The sequence below is a fragment of the Cotesia glomerata genome, linkage group LG4 (genome assembly GCF_020080835.1).
Source record: "Cotesia glomerata isolate CgM1 linkage group LG4, MPM_Cglom_v2.3, whole genome shotgun sequence".
NCBI lineage: Eukaryota > Metazoa > Arthropoda > Insecta > Hymenoptera > Braconidae > Cotesia > Cotesia glomerata.
Genome location: NC_058161.1, coordinates 2,005,058 through 2,027,457, shown reverse-complemented (window position 1 = coordinate 2,027,457; position 22,400 = coordinate 2,005,058). Strand labels below are relative to the sequence as shown.

The following is a 22,400-nucleotide window of genomic DNA, read 5'->3' as shown; positions in this document are numbered from 1 at the left end:
GCATCTCTCACAATTTTTTACTAATTTAATTAATTATTTGTTTATAAATGTAATTTTTTAAAAATTATTATTCAATAAATGCGTTTGATTTTCTAGGCTTGAGTTTACTGGTCGATGAATTCCAGGGTCCGCTTGAGGATTTTTTTCTCGGAGATCCTTAGCTGGAGAATCATCTTCTTCGTCTGCGACATTGTTGTACTTAATAGATCTAAATCTTCCTGTAATTAAAAAAAAAAAAAATTAAGGAATTAGACTTACAAAAAAATTACTGTACTTTCGTAACTATTGACATTTTTAAAAATATAAGCTCATCCTGATGTTACACTCATCAAGAGCTTTCATTTGAGTACCCACATGCATTTTTTATATATTTTTCATATATACATATATATAATATATATAAATATATGAAATATATGAAAAATTGATGTGGGTACTCAAATGAAAGGTCTCGATGAGTATAACATCGGGGTGAGCTTATATCTTAAAAAATGTCAATAGTTCACAAGATATTTGTTAAATTGAACTGTACTTTCTTAACTATTGATGTTTTTAAATATATAAGCTCATCTCGATGTTACACTCATCAAGAACTTTTATTTGAGTACCCACATGGATTTTTGATATATTTTTCATATATACATATATTTCATATATATAAATATATGAAATATATGAAAAATTGATGTGGGTACTCAAATGAAAGGTCTTGATGAGTATAACATCGGGGTGAGCTTATATCTTAAAAAATGTCAATAGTTCACAAGATATTTGTTAAATTGAACTGTACTTTCTTAACTATTGACATTTTTAAAAATATAAGCTCATCTCGATGTTACACTCATCAAGAACTTTCATTTGAGTACCCACATGCATTTTTGATATATTTTTCATATATACATATATATAATATATATAAATATATGAAATATATGAAAAATTGATGTGGGTACTCAAATGAAAGGTCTCGATGAGTATAACATCGGGGTGAGCTTATATCTTAAAAAATGTCAATAGTTCACAAGATATTTGTTAAATTGAACTGTACTTTCTTAACTATTGATGTTTTAAATATATAAGCTCATCTCGATGTTACACTCATCAAGAACTTTTATTTGAGTACCCACATGGATTTTGATATATTTTTCATATATACATATATTTCATATATATAAATATATGAAATATATGAAAATTGATGTGGGTACTCAAAATGATAAGGTCTTGATGAGTACATCGGGGTGAGCTTATATCTTAAAAAATGTCAATAGTTCACAAGATATTTGTTAAATTGAACTGTACTTTCTTAACTATTGACATTTTAAAAATATAAGCTCATCTCGATGTTACACTCATCAAGAACTTTCATTTGAGTACCCACATGCATTTTTGATATATTTTTCATATATACATATATATAATATATATAAATATATGAAATATATGAAAAATTGATGTGGGTACTCAAATGAAAGGTCTCGATGAGTATAACATCGGGGTGAGCTTATATCTTAAAAAATGTCAATAGTTCACAAGATATTTGTTAAATTGAACTGTACTTTCTTAACTATTGATGTTTTTAAATATATACGCTCATCTCGATTTTACACTCATCAAGAACTTTCATTTGAGTACCCACATGCATTTTTGATATATTTTTCATATATACATATATATAATATATATAAATATATGAAATATATGAAAAATTGATGTGGGTACTCAAATGAAAGGTCTCGATGAGTATAACATCGGGGTGAGCTTATATCTCAAAAAATGTCAATAGTTCACAAGATATTTGTTAAATTGAACTGTACTTTCTTAACTATTGATGTTTTTAAATATATAAGCTCATCCTGATGTTACACTCATCAAGAGCTTTCATTTGAGTACCCACATGCATTTTTTATATATTTTTCATATATACATATATATAATATATAAAAATATATGAAATGGTAACATCGGAATGAGCTTATATTGTTAAAAACATCATTAGTTAACGAAATACAGCAGTTATTTTTTATTTGTGAAATATCTAATTACCTCTAAAGTAGTCGGATAATTAGCGATCAGCAGCCTAAGCCTCATAAGTAAAAATTTCTTAACATTATCTTCAACAACAGTGTCCAGCGAGCAGTCGCGGTGTTTGAGGTCCAAGATCTTATCCGACTCAATCCAATGATCTAAATCAGATTTTCTCATGCTGAATACCCTCAGGAACGCTCGCATCTGGTCGGAGATCGGCTCGCTGGAGTCCTGGAGCAAGAATGTCATAGTAGTGCTGGAGAATCCGAGTTTTTCTAGCAAAAGTGTCTTCTCGCGGCAAAGAGGGTCCGATTTGCTGATTCCCAGCCTCAATTTAAATCCGTCGTCTTTATTGTTCTCGGTAACGAATCCTGAGTGTACAAAAAAGTCCGAGTTTATCCTTGAGCCGTAGTTTATGAATATTTGGTCTCCTGTTTTGAAATCTCGCTTCGCGTAACAATCGCAGGTGTCTGAGTTTACGTTGAAATCTGTTGTAATCTGATAATTTAATGAGTAAAAAAAATTAATCATAGTTATTCAAAACATGTTATTATTTATTATTATTGTGTTTTTTTGTTTTGTTTTTTTTTTTTTTTATAAATAATTAGACTTGTACTTACAGGTCCTTCCTCGTGGTTGCACATGTCCCACATTGGTATGAGCGCGTGGATCATCTGGGTACCATTTTTACTTGGAATTATATTTTGTCTGGTCATTACTGTTGATACTGCCCAGCTAAAACAAAAAAATATAATAGGTCCTTATCAATTTTATCATATCTTTGATATTTTAGACAGAATATTAAATATAAATAAAATAAAATTTATTTTTGATGAATTTAAAAAGAATTTTTAGATTATTATCTATATTATTAAGAGAATAAGCAAAATTTTGTGGCCAGTGTATTTTTATGATAAAATGGGTTTTTATGGTTAAATTTGGTATCATTAGAAAAGTCTTGACTTGAATTTGTGCCTTTTCGAGGTTACATATCATTCTCACCAATAGTCAAATTATGATGATAAGTATTTAGGCTGCATTAGAAAATACTTTACTTTTAGATACATAATTAAGAAATGACCTTGTATCTTGTGAACTATTGATGTTTTTAAAGATATAAGCTCATCCCGATCTTACATTCATCAAGAGCTTTCATTTGAGTACCCACATCAATTTCTCATATATTTATATATATTATATATATGAATATATGAAAAATATATCAAAAATGCATATGGGTACTCAAATGAAAGCTCTTGATGAACGTAACGTCAGGATGAGCTTATATCTTTAAAAGTGTCAATAGTTCTCTAGAGACATAATTAAGAAATGACCTTGTATCTTGTGAAATATTGACATTTTTAAAGATATAACCTCATCCCGATGTTACACTCATCGAGACCTTTCATTTGAGTACCCACATCAATTTTTCATATATTTATATATATTATATATATGTATATATGAAAAATATATAAAAAATGCATGTGGGTATTCAAATGAAAGCTGTTGATGAGTGTAACATTGGGATGAGCTTATATCTTTAAAAATGTCAATAGTTCACCAGATACAAGGTAATTTCTCAATTATGTTAAATTGCTCTGTAATTTCTTAACTATTGATGTTTTTAAAGATATAAGCTCATCCCGATGTTACACTCATCGAGACCTTTCATTTGAGTACCCACGTCAATTTTTCATATATTTATATATATTATATATATGAATATATGAAAAATATATCAAAAATGCATGTGGGTACTCAAATGAAAGCTCGTGATGAGTGTAACATCGAGATGAGCTTATATCTTTAAAATATATATTATATATATATGTATATATGAAAAATTTATAAAAAATGCATGTGGGTATTCAAATGAAATCTCTTGATGAGTGTAACATCAGGATGAGCTTATATCTTTAAAACCGTCAATATTTAAAAAAGTACAGTGCAATTTAACAAAATTCATTATCTAATAAACCAAAATTTTATTTATTTATAGTTTACAAATCATAGTAGTCACATAGTGACTGCAAGGTTGCTAGTTGATATTATTATTATTTTGGCATAAATATAAAAAATAATAGACCTTTTTTGAAGAAAATTAAATTTTTTATCAAAAAAGTCCTCGTCAATTTTTCCATCTCGTTGATATTTTAGACAGAATATTATTTTTAAAGAAGTATAAAAAAATTAACGCGTTTTTAAATTCATTGATAGCAATAATAATAACAATAATAATTAACAAAGTTCTTTTTTTTGATAATTAATCAATTGTCTCATAATTAATTATTATTGTACGGTTCTTAATAAAATTCTATTTTGATAAATTACTGCTTAATAAAATACAGTGCATACAATTAAACTTTAGTTCTACTTAAATGAGCTCAATAAATCAATCATTCATTTTTTAAATTACAATGAATGAGTTAAAAAAAATATTTTTAAGTTAAATGAAATAAAAATATAATTTGGGTAATTGAAAGTCAAGATTGAAACATCAAATGAGAGTACTTTCACATAAACTTTCATATTGTTTTAATCTCAATAAAAATTGTTTTACATCTATTAAACAAAACTCTTTAAAATGAATAATAGATTAATTTAATTAATTAATGTATTTTGTAATTCTTAAAGTAATTTAATTATTCAATAATACCAGTTAAAAAATTAACATTTAAACGGATTGAGTATCACTTACAATTATAAACATTAACTATAATAAAATTCATAACAATGAGTGATAAATAAATTTTTTATTTATCACATTGAAAAGATCGCGAAGAATCTCAACAATGAGAGAATGTGACCGTGAATATTTGTTTGTGAACAGAACGACGTGTGTTTAACAAATAAAAAGGAAAACGGTTATTACAACCGGCGTAACAAAACGGAATAAATAAGATTTTACTCGAGAGAGAAAGTTCTTGGCGCGGTGTTTTTATTAACAAATTTCCTGTTAGTGGGTCAGGTTCGCGAGTCCTAAAATTGTCAACTCGTTTTGGATTTCGCTGACCGATTTTCATCCTTAGGTGATTTATTTGCGATGACGGTGTTCGATTACCGGCTCAGGTGAGGTACTTACTTAAAGAACGGCCTGGCAGTAGCCACTGACTACTTATTTACTTTACTATTTTCTTCTCTTTCAATCTAAAAATTCTAGTCATTCCTGGAGATATTGATAGAAAGTTAACACAGTTATTATATTTTTATAATAATTCGAAATTAAAAGACTTTTATTCATACTATTTAGTCTTTGAATTATATATTATTATTATAATTATAAATTATTTTAAAAACACTTTTAAATTCTTCAAGAAATTTTTTTTTGCATTTTTTTAAAATCAATATTTTGTTTAAAAAATCAAAAATATAAAAAAATTGATGGAGATTTTTTTTGTAGAGAATTTCATTAAATTTCAATTGAATTTTTTCATATTTTTAATATTTACGCCAAAATAACAATAATAATCCTAAAATTCCTTTAAAATTCGTTAAAAAAATTGTTTTTTATTTATATTTAATATTCTGTGTAAAATATCAAAGATATGATAAAATTTACGCCAAAATAATAATAATAATATCAACAATAATCTAAAAGTTCCTTTAAAATTCGGCAAAAAAAATTTTTTTTTGATTATATTTAATATTCTGTCTAAAATATCAAAGATTTGATAGATCTTTTTGATAAAGAATTTAATTTCTTACAAAAAAAGGTCTAATTATTTTTTCATATTTTCAATATTTCAGCCAAAATAGCAATAATAATAATTTATTAAATCTAAATTCTATTAAAAATATTAAATAAAAACAATTTTTAGAATTTTCAAAATTTTGAGCGAAATATTGAAATTAAAAAAAAATGACAAAAAACCTTTTTTGTAGAAAATTAAATTCTCTATAAAAAAAATTCTTTATCAATTTTTTCATATCTTCAATCTTTTAGACAGAATAATTATTAATAAATAATAAATAAATGTTCAAAGTTTCAGTAAAAAAAATTGTAATTAAATGAATTACTAATTTTATTAATAAAATAAAAGCAAACCAAAGTGAAAAGAGTGAAATTGTCCTTTCAATACCTCTAAAACTCCCACAAAAATAAAATAAAAAGAAGAAATACATTTATATTAATTAAATTCCCAAATAACAATTAAAAACTTAACTAAAGAACTATAGAAGGGAACGTGGATGTACACTTGGATGCATGTGAGAAGGTCGTGAGATCTGCTAGCACTTTCTACTGTTTATTTTCAGCGTTATCAATCCGCGGATCAAAAATTGAAACCAAAACCTTCGATTCCTTTTTTAATTTCCCAGAAATGAAAATGAAAAGAAAAATTTAAACTTAAAAAAAATTGAAATAAAAAGAAAAATTTAAACTTAAAAAAAAAAATTAAAATGAAAATAAAACAATAATTAAAAAATTTAAATTTAAAAAAGAATTAAAATTAAAAATAAAATTTAAACTAAAAAAAAAATTAAAATGAAAATAAAACAATAATTAAAAAATTAAAATTTAAAAAAAAATTAAAATTAAAAATAAAATTTAAACTAAAAAAAAAAATTAAAATAAAAACAAAACAATAGGGTAAGTGTGGGTATTACTGCAGTTTTTTTCGTAAGTCTCACTTCGAAAGCATTTTTATAAAATTTTCTCAAGATAATAATAACTTTTTTTTTTTTTAAACAAAAGTTTGACTTATTATTAACCCAAAATAAAATCAACAATGAAAGAAACAAATATTTTCGTTAAATAATAAGCATTTAAAAAGAAGTCTAAATGCATGTATTACTGCAGGTCTTAAAGTAGCTTGCTCCTATTACTGCAACTGATCCAGTTACTGCGTACCTATTACTGCAGAACGGCTATATTTTAGGATTTACTTAAAAATGAAGAAAAATTTATCAAAAAGAAAATTTATTAGTTTAATGTAATAAAAAGAATTCTTCATAATCTAAATAATAAGTAACACAGCCTTAACGTATTATTAATTGACCAGAATTGGTAAATTTTAATTGATGTAATCTTACAATCTACTGATTATTGCTTTCCTGGACTTGCCTCGACTTTTTATTTTTTTGTTTATTAACTTGTGATTTTTTATTAATTTTATCCATAGTTTATTTTTCACTTCGAGACAACTTGATTCACGCACTTATTTAGACGTTAGAATAGCCGTGTTTACGTCCGCATTAATAGGTACAGACATATACAAATAGAGGCGCTTCTATTACTGCAGTCGACTGAGAAAATTGCAGCAATACACGCACATGCAGTTTTTCGGTACCAATTACTGCATGCTTAATTAAATAAATTTTACTGATCAAAATGTAATTTTTATTTATTATTTGATTCTAAAAAAAGGTTATCTAACTTCTAAATGTAAAAAATATATTAATTATTTATTTTATTTATTTATTTAATTTGAATGCCAAGGCAATGGCCGAATGGCAAAAATACAAAAATATAAAAATATAAAGTACATGTAAGAGTATAAATAAATATTGTAACAATATTAAGATTTTGCTAACAAATAGTGAAAACAATCAAAAGATTTAAGAAATATCATCAGTTTTTTACAATCAAAAGAAATATATAAGGTGAAATAAACGTAAGCAAGAAATTTCTTAGTTCCAGTTTTAGCTGAAGAGAAGGCAAGAAGTTTTTAAAGTGGGTATCAGACTAGGTTTAGATTTAAATTTATAGTTTATAGCACTCCAATTATTAATGATTTGAATCATCATTAGGTGATTTATATAAAGAAAAAGACTTTTTACGACCACCTCTTTTTACACTGAAACTCTTAAAAAAGATAAAATTATTCACTTCTGTAACTACTTAATTTTTATTAATTAATAACAAATTGAATAATTGTCATACTTATAAAACAACTATGCAGTTATTTTCCGAAAGGTTTAAATTAACAGAAATAATTTTTTTTTAATCAAAAAAGTCATAAGCCATTTATTGATAATTAAAACAAGAAAATCTGCAGTAATACCCACACTTACCCTAATTAAAAAATTAAAATTTGAAAAAGAATTTAAATTGAAACAAAAATTACAATTAAAAAAAAAAACAGAATAAATCCATTAATTAAAAACTAATCTAAATTATAATTAAACTTCTTCCAACCTAATTAGCTTTCACTTATTCTATTTAAAATAATTAGATAAGTAATAATAACAAAAATAAAAAATAGAATGGTCAAAAAATGTCTATTGAGTTGTATATTACTTGAATTAAAATAAAAAATTCAATGAAATTAAGTCACGTATAATAATTGCTAGAAACTTGTAATGAGCCGGATCATTAGATTAACTAGTTTAGTTATACATTTAAAATTACTCCACATATTTATTTATAAAATCCGACGGTCATATAGTTGTTATTGCTGCAGGTAAAATCCGAGTTTATGATCAAAGAAATGTTAATTTAATGGTAATGAGTAATCAGCTATTGGATTTTATTAAGTACTTGTCTGTATAATAATAAGTGTAATAAGAATAAATGTAACTCGGAGAGAGATGGAAGGCGAGAGCTCGTATCTATGAACCTTTAGAAGTATCTTTAAGTTTCACCGGCTTACTTACTGCTACGGTTAAGAGAAAACCGCATCAGTTTGCGAGACAATCTTAACGCGTGTGCATCGACACTCTTTTGGTATTTCTTCATACTTTTTTTTTTAATTTAAAAATTTATTGTTTAAAAATATTTGACAAAAGTGGAGTTTTTTTTTATTAAATTAAATTAAGTTAAATTTAATTATTTAATTTATTTTTTAAATTAATGAATGAACTGGGAAGAAATTATTAGAGTGTGTAATAAAAATAGGAAGAATATTATATTTATTATTCTTGTGTTTATGGTTTGGTTTGTGCATTACTGGGATAAGCGGAGAGCAAAGAGAGTTTATTTGTTTAATCATCATTGATAATTATAATTATTAATTAATTTTGTGGGAAAAATTAATTGAGAATTTAAAGAGTTTTTTTGAAATGCTGAGCACTTTGGTGTTCAAGCTTTTGAAGAAATGACGCGGACTTTTGTACTAGAAAATTTTTTATAGAAGAGTTTAAGTTACGAGGAATTATGGATATGGATAGAGGATTACAATTGTTATTGTTATTACTATTAGCGGTAGTTGCAATTGGAAACTGTCTGACATTTGACTCGAGATTGAGCGGCTCGAAAAATTCGAGGAGAAATCACGTAAGTTTAGATGATTTTATTAGAGTTTCTAATTTTAAATTGATGAGCTTCACTGACTATTTTTTATATTTTTTATTATTATTAATATGTAAAAACTTTGTAAGAGACGAAGTCGTGCAAATAAAATTATTTATTATTATTATTTTTCTATTTAAAAAAAATGGAATTTTATATTTTATAATTTTATTGAAAAATTATATAATTTTTTTTATTGCCTTTAAAAAAATTAATAATAATAAAAATTTGCCTTATTTTTTTTATCTTTATAAATATTAAAGTTCGCTATTTTAATTATATAAATGCATAATTCATAAATATACTTTCATATAGATTTTTCTAGAAAGACTTTTAAATATTCTTATTAAAAAAAAAAAAGAATTTAATATTTTTATTTTAAAAAATTTTAATATTTTTATTTTGAAAAATCTTTTTAAACTTTAAACCCTAAAATTTTTTGAAAATAAATTGTTTTATTAATATTTTTTATAATTTATTTTTTAAATAAGGTAAACACCCCATAAATGGACGGTTAAGCAAATTTTCATGTTCTTTTAGCAAAACAATAATAAGAAAAATTAAATTAATTAACAAGAAAAAAATAAGTAAAATTTCGTAGCAATTAACAGTCAAATTAAAAAAATTTTTTTTAATTATTATTGTTGATACAAAAATTCAAAAACTCATTTTTCGCTCTCTCAACTTTGTATAGTTAAAAAAAAAAATTATTTCACATTTTTGTTTTTAAATTTAATGTAATTGTTTTTAGAAATAATATTTGTCCATCTATTGGAGTATTTACCCTATTTTTTATTTTTTATTTTATTAAATTAATTTTAATTAATGACAATATTTTCATTAAAAATTTAATTTCTTCTTTTCTTTATTTTTTTTTTAATTTCGAATATTTTTTCCAATTTTTTGTTACTTTAAATTATTTTTTATAAAATTAAAATTTTTTTACTGATTCTTCAATTTTATGATTACTTATTCTTTAAATTTTTAATTTAATTTATTTAATTAATTAAAATATTTCAAATAAATAAATAAAAAATCTTTCGTAACTTCTGAATAATTCATATTGCACTCATTGTTCATAAAAATTGCATAAAAAATTTATAAACCTAAAAAAAAAAATAAATAAAAACAAACCATACTTATAAAAACCCTTGCGTAATTTTTTATTTACAAAACTTTCTTCTCAAACTAAGTACTTGCGGTTTTCGCGTCATATTTTCGACCGGAAATAAACAAAAAATAATAAACAGAATAATAAAACCGGCTGTAAAGACTCAATTACTCACTTTCTCAATCTAACTTAAAAAAAATAAATCTATATATTTATTCTTGACTAGTATTAATAAATTATCCTGCATAGCCGGCAATAATATAATATTCTAGATTCAGAAATGGCAGCGAGTCATGGTGAAATTTAAATACTCTTAAGAATCTCGGCTCGCAATTCATCTACAATAAATAAAATATAAAATAGGACAATGTAATATGTAATACAGCAATTATTCAACTCGGTAGATAAAACAAAACATACGTAGCGAGAATAGTATTGCTTTGAGAAGAATAATATAATTTAATATAATATAATAATATAGCTAAGAAATAAATTCTCTCGACTTTCCATGGGACTTTCGACTGCACGATGATCATAATTGGAGCTTCTTTCTCACGATTCTCGTTACAATTCTTTAGCTATTACAATTACATGGTTTAGCGCCATAGTCCATGAAATAACTTGAGATATCATAAAATCTCCTTCGAAAGCCCATCATTAATTTACTTCTTTGAAATTAAAATTAAAAAAAAAATTTTTTTTTTAATAAAAATTAAAAAATAAAATTGCAATTAAAAAAAAAAAAATAAAAATTTAAATTAAAGAAAATTTTTAATTTGAAAAAAAAAAATCTCTAATCAATTTTTTTTTTCAAATTAAAATTTAAAAAAAAGTTACAATTAATACAAAATTTTTGTTTAATTAAAATTAAAAAATAAAATTGTAATTTAATCAAAAAAAAAAATTTAATTTTGAAAAAAAAATCTAATTAATTTTTTTTTCAAATTAAAATTTTAAAAAGAGTTATAATTAAAAACAAATATTTTTTTAATTAAAATTAAAAAATAAAATTGCAATTTAAAAAAAAATTTATAATTTGAAGAAAAAAATCTCTAATCAATTTTTTTTTTCAAATTAAAATTTAAAAAAAAGTTACAATTAAAAAAAAAATTTTTTTTTAATTATTTAAAAATAAAATTGCAATTTAAAAGAAACATTTTAATTTTGAAAAAAAAATCTAATCAAGCTTTTTCTTTTCAGAAGTATCCTCATCTTAACGGCGAGGAAGCTGTGCTTTCAGCAGCGGCAGCAGTAGCCGTCGCAGCAACCGCGGATTATCATCCAGATTATCTACCCCAAGAGTCAATTTCTCAATTTACTACCAGCAATAATAATAATAATAATAATAATAATAATAATAATAACGATAATAATAATAACCGCGAAGAAGAAACTGAATACCGAGGCGGAAAGCTCATAGGAAAATGGCGGAGTACGGGCGAAGCAATCGAGCCAAAATGGCGGGACGGCGACTCAGTTCCACTAGTTCCCTTCGAAGAGGCCGCCACTAGACGAAAAGTACCTAAACCGCGGGAAAAAACAAACCCTTATAGTATTAATTATTCGGAAAATGTCAAAGAAGTCGGAAAAGTTCATCAAGATCAGGGAAAAGTACCAATACTTAATTTTCCTTTGGTAATTACTGATAAGCCAGGAGTAGTAGATGGCAGTAAATTTTATCAAAACGGTGGAATTCCAACTCCAGTGATATTAAAAACTCCTCAATTACCAGTTGCTATTCCTGTTACAGTACCGTTGAATCATGAGCCAATAACAAATAAATTACATGAATTACATCTTGCTAAATTACGGTATTTAAATATACCATTAACAAATATTAATTTACCAATACCTGAAATTATTTCTTCTTCTGAAATAACTCCACATAATTATTATTATACAACTCATGAAAATAATAATAATAATAATTATAACAACAACAATAAACACCACCACAACAACAACAACAACAACAACAACAACAACAACAATAATAATAATAATAATAATAATAATAATTTAAGAAATGGAAATAAACGTTATCGTACCAGGAAACCAAAGCCTGTAACTAAATTACCGGAAGAAGATTCACATACTAGTTACGTAGAACAAACTATTCAAACAAGTTTATCTACAACACCTATAACAAGGCCTACTTTAAGTGTAACAACTCCAACAACTCCAATAACTCCAAGTACAACTATTACAACAACGACTATTTCTTCATCATCATCACCATCAACAACAACAACGACGACATCAAGACCTACCACTGTTAGTACCAGTTCCAGTGCAAATCCAAGTACATTGACATCAAATACAAGTACGGAAAAAGCAAAACAGGTTACGCGTACCAGCGATTGGGTCAATCCATTCGGGAACAAAAACGAGTACGAGGTGAATGACGAAGAATACCAGCGACCCCGGCCTAGAAAACGCAGACCGCCTAGCAATTACGAGTTCCAGGTCGAGCGAAACAGGGAGTTGGATTCTGAGCGCCGGAGAAACAGGACCAAGGTAACCTCTTCAACTTCAGCTCCAATTCCTCAGGAAGAAAACTCGGAATTAAAGTCCTTGCTGAAGATGCAGCAGGTTGAAGGCAGCAGCTTGTCCGAAGTCTTGCAGCGGAAGAACTTAAGCTTGAGCGACTTGCTCAAGAAGAAGTCGGAAGTTATTAGCGCGTTGAAGAGCAAGGAGTCTGATTATGAAGCAGACAGTGGGTTTAATAATATTACCAGTTTGTTTAATAATACTGATGCTGGTGGGGGTAAGAGTAGTGAAGTGGAAGAAAATGGAAGAAGAAATAGCACTGGTAATAATGTAGATAATGTTGGGAAGATTAAGAATTCTGGTAAAGAATCTAATGAACGACGGTGGCGACGGCCATTTAGACGCAACAAATTGCGCGTTAATTCAAGAACATCTACATCTAGATCTCCAGTTTTAAAAGAAGAAATCACGGATGAATTAGATAAAAAAAAGCTAACTCAAGAACCTAATGAGAGAAAGTACGAAAAACTTTCAACAACTAAATTACCTTCGCCTATAATATTTCCACGGCTGAATTCCTTTACCAAGAAACCAGCGTCTACATCAGCTCAACCACCAAGTGCGATAACAACAGCGATTATTGAAGAAGCCGTTCCAGCTGAGGAGACAACTAACGAGGAGCAATCAACCACGACCCAACCCGACGATGAGATAATGGAGTTTTCTGATTTTTCAACGATTCCTTCAGACATTGAGGATAGCACCGAAAGTAGCAAAGATTCTTCAGTGACTGAACGAATCGGAAACACAATTTTTGCCAAATTTGAAGACTTGACCAGAGAAGTAGGGTCTACTCTAAGCATCGAGCACATTCTGACCACCCAGCCGCCAACTAAGCCTACTAAAGTCGAGTATGCTGACGACAAGTCTAACAATCTCTTTGAATCTGATGATTATCAGAATGATGGAAAGGATACTGAAGCTACAACTCTAGCTCTAGGGGTTGAAGATTATGAAACTGGAAGACCTGGGCAAGTTTATGAAAAAATAGTTTCTAAAATGGAGCCTGAAGTCCGAGCGGAGATTTTTGAACTTATTAGTACTGGCTCTAGTGCTAAGAGACTTGAAGATATTCTAAGTTCTAGGAATATGAGCATTGACGAGTTGATCGCTTTGAGACAGCGCGGGTCCAGTCAAGTACATTTAGCAGAAATTTCGAGGATTAGGCCGGAAAATTTGAAGAATTTTGAAGAAAATGAAGGTGTTACGGAAGGTTCTGAAGTTTTTGAGGATAAAATGGAGGAAGAGGGTAAGAAAGAGCCGATTGTTATCGATTTGTTTGGTGGTAAGCCTGAAGAAGGTAAGAAGATTGATGATAAGGGTGGTAAGGAAGTTTTTGATCTGGAGGATTTGTTAAAAGCTTTTGACTCGCTGCCTTTTGGAAGAAATTTGACTATTGATGGGGAAATTGTGGAGAAGGTTTCTACGGTTACTTCTACGTCGACGACAGAGTCTTTGAAGTATCAAGTTAGGAATTTTGATGATCTTAAGGCGAAGTTTGAAAAAGTAGATGATATTGGTGATAATTTGAAGGAAGAAAATTTGAAAATTGGAAAAGAAGTTAGTGATAAAAGATCTGGGAAGAATATTCAAGTGGAAGGAAAATTAATAGAGCAGGAAATTGGAGCGGTTGAAGAAGTAATTCGTGAATTGGAGAGTTTAGAAGCTGGGGCTGAGAAGACTCCAGAAGTTTTTAATGAAGAAGAGAAGAAAACTTTGTCAAGGGTGAGACCTAGTATTATTGCAAGTGGAGCGATTCTTGGGTTAACTATTGTTGGGTTTCTGGTGATCTTCATTGTCTGCAGGATAAAGCAGAAGCAGAGGTACAGGTACAAGAATTCTTTCGCGAAAACTGTTTTTCAAGCACCGGCTATTAATAGGAAGCTGTCGAATTCTAGTAGTCTTAACACGATTATGGTTAATGTGGTCGCGACTTCGACTACTAAACGTATGGTTCAGCAAGAGACTCAGCAAGTTGAAGAGCGCTTTGATTGTAAGAGCGATATTGATAATGACTCGCTGGATGCTAATGATAGTTGGGAGACTATTCCTGATTTTATGAAGTGATCTAGGTTTATCTAGCAGTATTTGTAGAAAATTACGCAAGGCTGATTGTTTTTTTTTTTATTAAGTTAAATTTTGTAATTAAATTTTAAATTTATTTTGAAGAGGGAGGAGTACTTTTATTTATTTTTAGTGTATTTATGTTATTTTTGAAATATATGGATGTATATTTTAATGAGTTTTTGAGTTTGACTTACCAGTATTCTTCGTAGGTGAAAACTTCTCGGAGGAGCTCGGAGACTGGGTTGCTGTTGTTGTTGAAGAGTTGGTTGAAGTAGGAGTATTGTCGCGCGATGTTTCGGCAATGTTTCAATGCAACTTCTAAATAATTAATTTATTGAATGAGTTTTTATTATTTATTTTGCAATAATTTTGAATGAATTATGACTGAATTTTTAGCGAATTTTAAATTGATAAATTTTATTTTATATTTTTAAGTAAAAATTTGAAAATGAAGTATATTATTAAGAACAAATAATTAAAACAATTTTTTCTTGTAATTAAAGTTTGTTTTTTAATTTTTCAAACTATAATTTTTAGTAAAATTAATTAAAAAAAATTTTATCAAGGTAAAATTTGTTTTAAAATTAAAATTGAAGCTTTAAATAAATTAGTAAAACTAATGAATTATCTATATTATTAAGAGAATAATATCTCACCGATAGTCAATTTATTATGATAAGTATTTAGGCTGCATTTGAAAATGCTCTACCTCTAGATACATAATTAAGAAATGACCTTGTATCTTGAGAACTATTGACATTTTTAAAGATATAAGCTCATCCCAATGTTACACTCATCGAGACCTTTTATTTGAGTACCCACATCAATTTTTCATATATTTTATATATTTATATGTATTATATATATGTATATATGAAAAATATATCAAAAATGCATGTGGGTACTCAAATGAAAGCTCTTGATGAGCGTAACGTCAGGATGAGCTTATATCTTTAAAAGTGTCAATAGTTCTCTAGATACATAATTAAGAAATGACCTTGTATTTTGTGAAATATTGACATTTTTAAATATATAAGCTCATTCCGATGTTACACTCATCGAGACCTTTCATTTGAGTACCCACATCAATTTTTCATATATTTATATATATTATATATATGTATATATGAAAAATATATCAAAAATGCATGTGGGTACTCAAATGAAAGCTCTTGATGAGTGTACCATCAGGATGAGCTTATATCTTTAAAAACATCAATATTTAAGAAAGTACAGTGCAATTTAACAAAATTCATTATTTAATAAAGAAAAATTTTAATTTTTTTCTTAAGTAACAAAAAAATATAAAATTACCTAAAGTAGGACTGCCTTTCAACTCAATCATATCATTGGTGGTCATATACAAGACAGTACAATAATTACTAGGCAAAATATTCAAGTAAGGCTTCCACTTGGAGTTGTCCTTGTGTCTCTCGATAAGCAGAGCGATGGCCAGAGCCACCTGAGGCATGTGCTGGATCAGTGGATCATTCTGCAGAGCCGCGAGCTCAGGTGCTGCTGTCTCGCAGCTGAAGATTATTTTTCCAGGTATTTGCAGTAGCAAATCATTTGCGCTGAAGTTCTTCCCAGCTTTCAATCCCAGCTCGTAACCCGGGAACTCGACGATGCTCGTCCCCTCGTAATTCGCTCCGTTTTCTTGCAACCATTTTAGGAACTGTTCAATTGCTACTGAACGCTTGGATGTCCCGCTGATCTTCATGTCCTCTAGTCGTTTAACCTTTTCCAGCACCGCCGTGATCTCCAAGTAATTTTCCCATAACTGTGTTGAATATTCTGGATCGCTGCATACTGTTTTTTTTTTAATAATTAGATTAGTTAAATTAATTTTAAATTAATAATTAATAATTATGATACTGAGATTAATTTTTATAATTTTTTTTATCAAAGAAATTATTATTAAAAAATTTTTTTAAATGTAAAAAATTTTCAATTAAATTTTTAAAAAATAATTTTTTAATTTTTATTTAATTTATCAAAAATTTAATATCATTAAATTATAATACTGTAATTAATAAATATCTAAAAATCCTTATGGCTTTTTTTTATTGAAAAATTTAATATAAAAAAATTAAGAAAAAAAAAAAATTGAGAAAATTTTAAAAATTTCTTATAAAAATTAAGTTAGCCAATTTATAAAAATTTTTAGAATTTTTTTTTTATTGAAAAAAATTACAAAAATAAAAAAAAATTTTCATTTGTCAAAAACGTGAAAAACTGCAAGTGCAATTTTTGAAAAATTTTTTTTTGTTTTAATTTAATTATTAAAAAAAATTAAAAACGTCGGCTAACTTTAGTATTATAAATTTTTATAAGAATTAAAAAAAAAATTTTTTTTTAATTTCTGATAAAATAAATAAAAAAAAGTCAAAATTTCATGACATAAAAGTTGGCAGTCATTTAACAATTTGTTAATTTTATTTATCAAAAAAATTTGCTCCAAAAAATTGTTTTTAAAAAATTGCATTTTTTATTTTTTAAAATTTCTACTCAATTTTTTTTTGCCAGAATTTATTTGCAATAAAATTTTTACAATTATTAAATATACGCTTAATTAATTTTTATAAAATTTTAATAATTTCAGTATCAAAAAAAAAATATGACATTAAAGTTAGTAGTCATGACCATTTTTTAATTTTTCTCTAACAAACAAATTTGTTCAAAAAAATTATTTTAAAAAAATTGCATTTTTTATTTCTTGAAATTTCTACAGCTCAATTTTTTTTCTAATTTTTTTTTTGCCTTAATATATTAATTAAAAAACTTCTTAGAACTATTAAATAATTAATGAAAATTAAGTTAGTCGACATTTAAAAATTTTTAGAATTTTTTTTTTATTGAAGAAATTATCACAAAAAAATAAAAAAAAATTTTTCACTTGTAAAAAAACTAAAAACTGTAAGTGCAATTTTTAAAAAATATTTTTTTGTTCTAATTTAATAATTAAAAAAAAAATCAAAAAATTAAAATCGTCGGCTAACTTTTCGTATTATAAATAATTAATACTAAATTAATTTTCATAAAAAAAATACTTACATCGTAATAATTTATCACACTGAATTAAAATTTCATTCTTTTTGGTAGACGACAATTTTTTTGGCTGAGTATTTTGTTTACACTTACTTGGATGTGCTTTTTTTCTACCCATTTTTCAAAACCAACAATGTTATTTATTTAAATATATTTTAAAGTCTTTAAACTTTTGGTGCATTATTAAATGTCAAACTTGAAATTCAACAGCGACACTGAATATACTAAAATAAATTCTTACAGAAATTAAAAAATTCTAATTTTAAAATTTAAACATAAAACTGAGTCTATTTTTTATTTTACAAATTATATTTACACTAAAAATAAACAAACTGGGTCTAATTGCAGAAGCTACTTCTAGGGGATCATGAATAGATAAAATTACAACATAACCTTTTAGTTTTTCTGTGGTGTATAAATATTTAATATTTACTCGCTGGTAATTTTGACGTTTACTTGTTCTAGTATTGATATTTTTTTCCAGCGGAAAAAAATGTCTTCCATGTCTCTGGATAGTAAACATAATTTAAAACTTTTTCTTACCGCCGGTAAAGAAGATTTTATACTAAACTGATCAGTTTAGTTTGAAATTCGAATTTAGCCGCGCGTTAGCCGCCATCTTGTAAAAAAAATTTTAAAATTAACAGCTGTCAGCTCACTTCAGTTCCTTCCACCATTTTTCAATAGAAATGTTTAAAGTAACGGTCAGTTTTTTAATCCAGGATAAATTTTTATTCAATGATAAAATAAATGTGTATATTTTATATATATAAATGAAAATAATAATAATAATAATACTTTTATCCTGAAATTAAAAGCTGGACTTAAATTTTTTAATGAGATGTGTATTCATAAATACACTGATCTTTGATTAAAAAATTTACGTCCAGTTTTTCAATCCAGGATAAAAGTATTATTATTATTATTGTCAGTATATTTATATATGTGAAATATATAATATATATATATTTTATCATTGGATAAAAATTTATAAATATTTAAATATTTATGGAAATTAATTTAGCAGACATTTATTCATTTTAAAAATTTTTTTTAACCAATAAATTATCTAAAAAAAAATTAGAAGAAAAAATTGACATGTAGAAATTTTGAAAAATTAAAAATGCAATTTTTTTTGAACAAATTTATTTGTTAAAAAAAATTAAAAAATTGTCAAGTGACTGCTAACTTTAATGTCATTAAATATTTTTATTAAAAAATGATGAAACTGAAGTCAGCTGACAGCTGTTAATTTTTAAAATTTTTTTACAAAAAATGTCAGCTAATTTTACTCATACAAAATTTTCCTAGTCCTGAAGTCAGTAATTTGTATAAGAGTGAAATTAGCAAACAGCTGTCAATTTTTAAGATTTTCTTTATTCAAGAAATTATTAAAAAGGAAATAAAATGAAAAAATTCATATAAAGATTTAAAAAATTAAAAGTAAGTATAATTTTTAAATAATATATTTTTAAATTTTAATTTAATTAATAAAAACAGTTAGAAAAATTTAATGATACTGCAGATAGCTCACATGTGATGATTTCTAGGTATTTTTTTATTGAAAAATTTATTACAAAATAATCTTACTTGTTAAAGATTTATAAAATTATAGGTTCAATTGTTTTAAAGTATTTTTTTACTTGCAATTTAATTGTTGAAAAAAATATTTCTTAAAATAATCATTGAATATTTACTAAATTAATTTTTATTAAATTTTATTGGAATGAAAACCATAAAAAATAATTAATCAGAGTGAGCAGGTAGCAATTTTCCAGCACATTGACCAAACCCAACTTTGTAATCATCTCCAATACAGTACCCGCGGATAATAACTTCGTCATTATCTTGCAAAAATTTTCTAGTAGTACTATCTTGCATTGAAACTGGCATTGTTCCTTTCCATGATAATTCTAGCATGGATCCAAACGAATCAGCAGCCTATAAAAAAGAAAAAAAATTATGAAAATTAATTTAGTTATAATTTAATAAATTAAGGCTAACTTTATTATTATAAAAAAATTAATAATCAAAATCATCAATAATTACTAATTAATTAATTTTAATGAACTTACTTCACCACTTATAGTACCAGAAGCCATCAAATCTCCAGGATTAACATTGCAACCAGTGACTGTGTGATGAGCCAGCTGTTGCTGAGGTGTCCAGTACATGTTCTTGTAGTTACTGCGCGATACTGTCGTCACTATTCCTTTGGGAGCTAAAATTACAACCAATTGCAGGTAAATAATTATTGAATTATTAAAGTAAATAATTGTTTAATTATTAAAGTAAATAATTATTTCAATAAATTATTATTACTTTTGATGTCGACTTCGAGTTTGATGTCAAAATTGCAAAAATTATTGTGCTGAAGATACTCGAATGGTTTTGGATCTTGATCCATATTTGGAACTTTGAAAGGCTCCAGAGCTTCCATAGTTACTACCCACGGTGAAATTGTAGTCCCGAAATTTTTTGCACCAAATGGACCCAAGGGGACGTACTCCCACTTTTGAATGTCTCTGGCTAGTAATTTAATTTAAAGAATTTATTTTTATAATTTTTAAATTATTTTTTAGATTACGAAAAATTTTGGTTTAAAAATGGACTTTAAAAATATTACACTAAATTCAAATTTAATTACAGAAATAAATAAGAAATTAATTAAATTAAAATAAAAAAATATTTTTTTCTTCATCTTTAATTAACTTATTACTTATTAGTTAATCTGGGGGTCCATTTTTAAACCAAAATTTTTTTTAAAGTAGCTGATGATTCAATTAATAACTTACCACTCCAATCATTCATTAAAACCATCCCAAAAATATGATCGTAAGCTTTTGAAGCAGGAATAGATTCCCCAAGTTTAGTAGGTGCTCCACCAACAAAAAACGCGACTTCTAGCTCAAAGTCCATGAGCTTAGAAGTTCCGTAGACTGGAGCTTGCCCTTCTACGGGGACAGTTTGTCCTTTTGGACGGTGCAGAGGAGTTCCTGATATTACTATCGAGCTGGCGCGACCGTGGTAACCTACTGGTAAATATTTCCTGTGAATAAATCATTCAGTTGTTAAAATTCAATGATCCCTGATTAAAAATAAAGTATTGAGATAAAGAAAAAAGAAAGTATTGGTTTTCTAGTCAATCCAATACTTTTTTCTTTGTCTCAATACTTTTTTTTATTCAGGAATTGAGGGATAGATTTAGAGAATTGATGGTCAAAGTACCAGTTAGGCATCAAAGCATTTTCCTTTCCTCGGAACATTATTCCGACATTTGTAGCGTGATGGATTGAAGAGTAGAAGTCTGTGTAATCTCCTATTTTTGCTGGTAAATGCATTATTGCTGAGTCTTGTTTTATAAATGCTCTGGAAGTTTAATTGATGGTTAGTATTAAATTATGGAAAATAAATTTAAAAAAATAAAATTTACTTTGATCTCAAAGGTTCCTCTTGAAGCTCTGTACTTGAAGTAGATAACAATTTTTGAATAGTAGACCTAGCTTCCAGCCAAGCGGGTCTTCCAAGCGCCATAAAATCATTGAGACAATCTTGACGAAAGACATCTTGCTTCCCTGATAAAAGCGGCCCGGTAAATAAGTGTGATATGATAAACAGATCCAATATTTGGTCTCCAATAGCTACTCCTATATGTTTCTGCGTCTAAAGACCAGAAAAAAAATTATATAGTTTAAATATATTGTTTGAATATATTTAAAAAATTAAATTAAAAACCGCGGAATTTTTATCGACTGTTCTTCACTTTTATCAACCGAAGATACACTGGACATAAATCCTTAAGGATTTATATTTTTCATTCTAGTATTATTGATAAATAACAAGAATGAATAAATAAATGAATAATTATGAATTAAAAATTATTTAAAAAAGAAATTTTAATTTCTAATGCAAGAAATAAAAATTAAAAATTTCTAACCTTGTGTAAATTATTGATTATTTATCAAAGATTTAAACATGTAAACTTATTTATTTATTTATTTATTTATTTATTGAAAAAAAAAAATCATTACCTGGTTGGAAGTAGTAAAGACTCCGTATGGCAAATTTTCAATCGGAAACTCGCAATCTCGCGAATAATTAATAAAAGACTTCATTATTTTTGTGTATTCTGTATGATATCGCGGCGTAGAATAAAATGAACAGACTATCTACAATTCACGGATTAGAAGAGGCGCTATCGAGGTCGACTAGCTCGTTGATTATTTATTCATATACTGGTTTAACATCAACATGTTTTACCGTAAACTAACAAGTTTATTTTGAAAAATTTTTAAGAATTTTAATTAAGTATTTTTTTTTATCATTTTAATTAGCAAATTTAGTAATTGATATTTTTAAGAAAAA

The 22,400-nt window shown here is 26.4% G+C and overlaps 4 protein-coding genes across 4 annotated transcripts; 1 reads left to right on the top strand and 3 right to left on the bottom strand.

Annotated features, from left to right (window-relative positions):
* Positions 1-104: 104 nt before the first annotated feature.
* Positions 105-7,331, bottom strand: LOC123262917 (actin-histidine N-methyltransferase-like). Its single transcript, XM_044725408.1, has 4 exons — positions 7,327-7,331; positions 2,649-2,763; positions 2,047-2,526; positions 105-218 (listed from the first exon to the last, which is right to left on the bottom strand). The coding sequence occupies exons 1-4, from the start codon at positions 7,329-7,331 to the stop codon at positions 105-107; spliced, it is 714 nt and encodes a 237-aa protein (XP_044581343.1).
* A 1,221-nt stretch (positions 7,332-8,552) lies between these two features.
* Positions 8,553-15,070, top strand: LOC123262916 (DEP domain-containing protein DDB_G0279099-like). Its single transcript, XM_044725407.1, has 3 exons — positions 8,553-9,244; positions 11,571-12,290; positions 12,366-15,070. Exons 1-3 carry the CDS (start codon positions 9,125-9,127, stop codon positions 14,985-14,987), a joined length of 3,462 nt encoding a protein of 1,153 aa, XP_044581342.1. The 5' UTR covers positions 8,553-9,124; the 3' UTR covers positions 14,988-15,070.
* Positions 15,071-15,177: 107 nt separating this feature from the next.
* On the bottom strand, positions 15,178-18,153 carry LOC123262914 (actin-histidine N-methyltransferase-like). The gene is made up of 3 exons (XM_044725406.1): positions 18,129-18,153; positions 16,302-16,796; positions 15,178-15,305 (listed from the first exon to the last, which is right to left on the bottom strand). The coding sequence occupies exons 1-3, from the start codon at positions 18,151-18,153 to the stop codon at positions 15,178-15,180; spliced, it is 648 nt and encodes a 215-aa protein (XP_044581341.1).
* A 1,586-nt stretch (positions 18,154-19,739) lies between these two features.
* LOC123263750 (fumarylacetoacetase) lies at positions 19,740-22,228 on the bottom strand. Its single transcript, XM_044726726.1, has 7 exons — positions 22,067-22,228; positions 21,469-21,698; positions 21,264-21,404; positions 20,831-21,084; positions 20,358-20,564; positions 20,111-20,256; positions 19,740-19,976 (listed from the first exon to the last, which is right to left on the bottom strand). Exons 1-7 carry the CDS (start codon positions 22,148-22,150, stop codon positions 19,782-19,784), a joined length of 1,257 nt encoding a protein of 418 aa, XP_044582661.1. The 5' UTR covers positions 22,151-22,228; the 3' UTR covers positions 19,740-19,781.
* Positions 22,229-22,400: the final 172 nt, after the last annotated feature.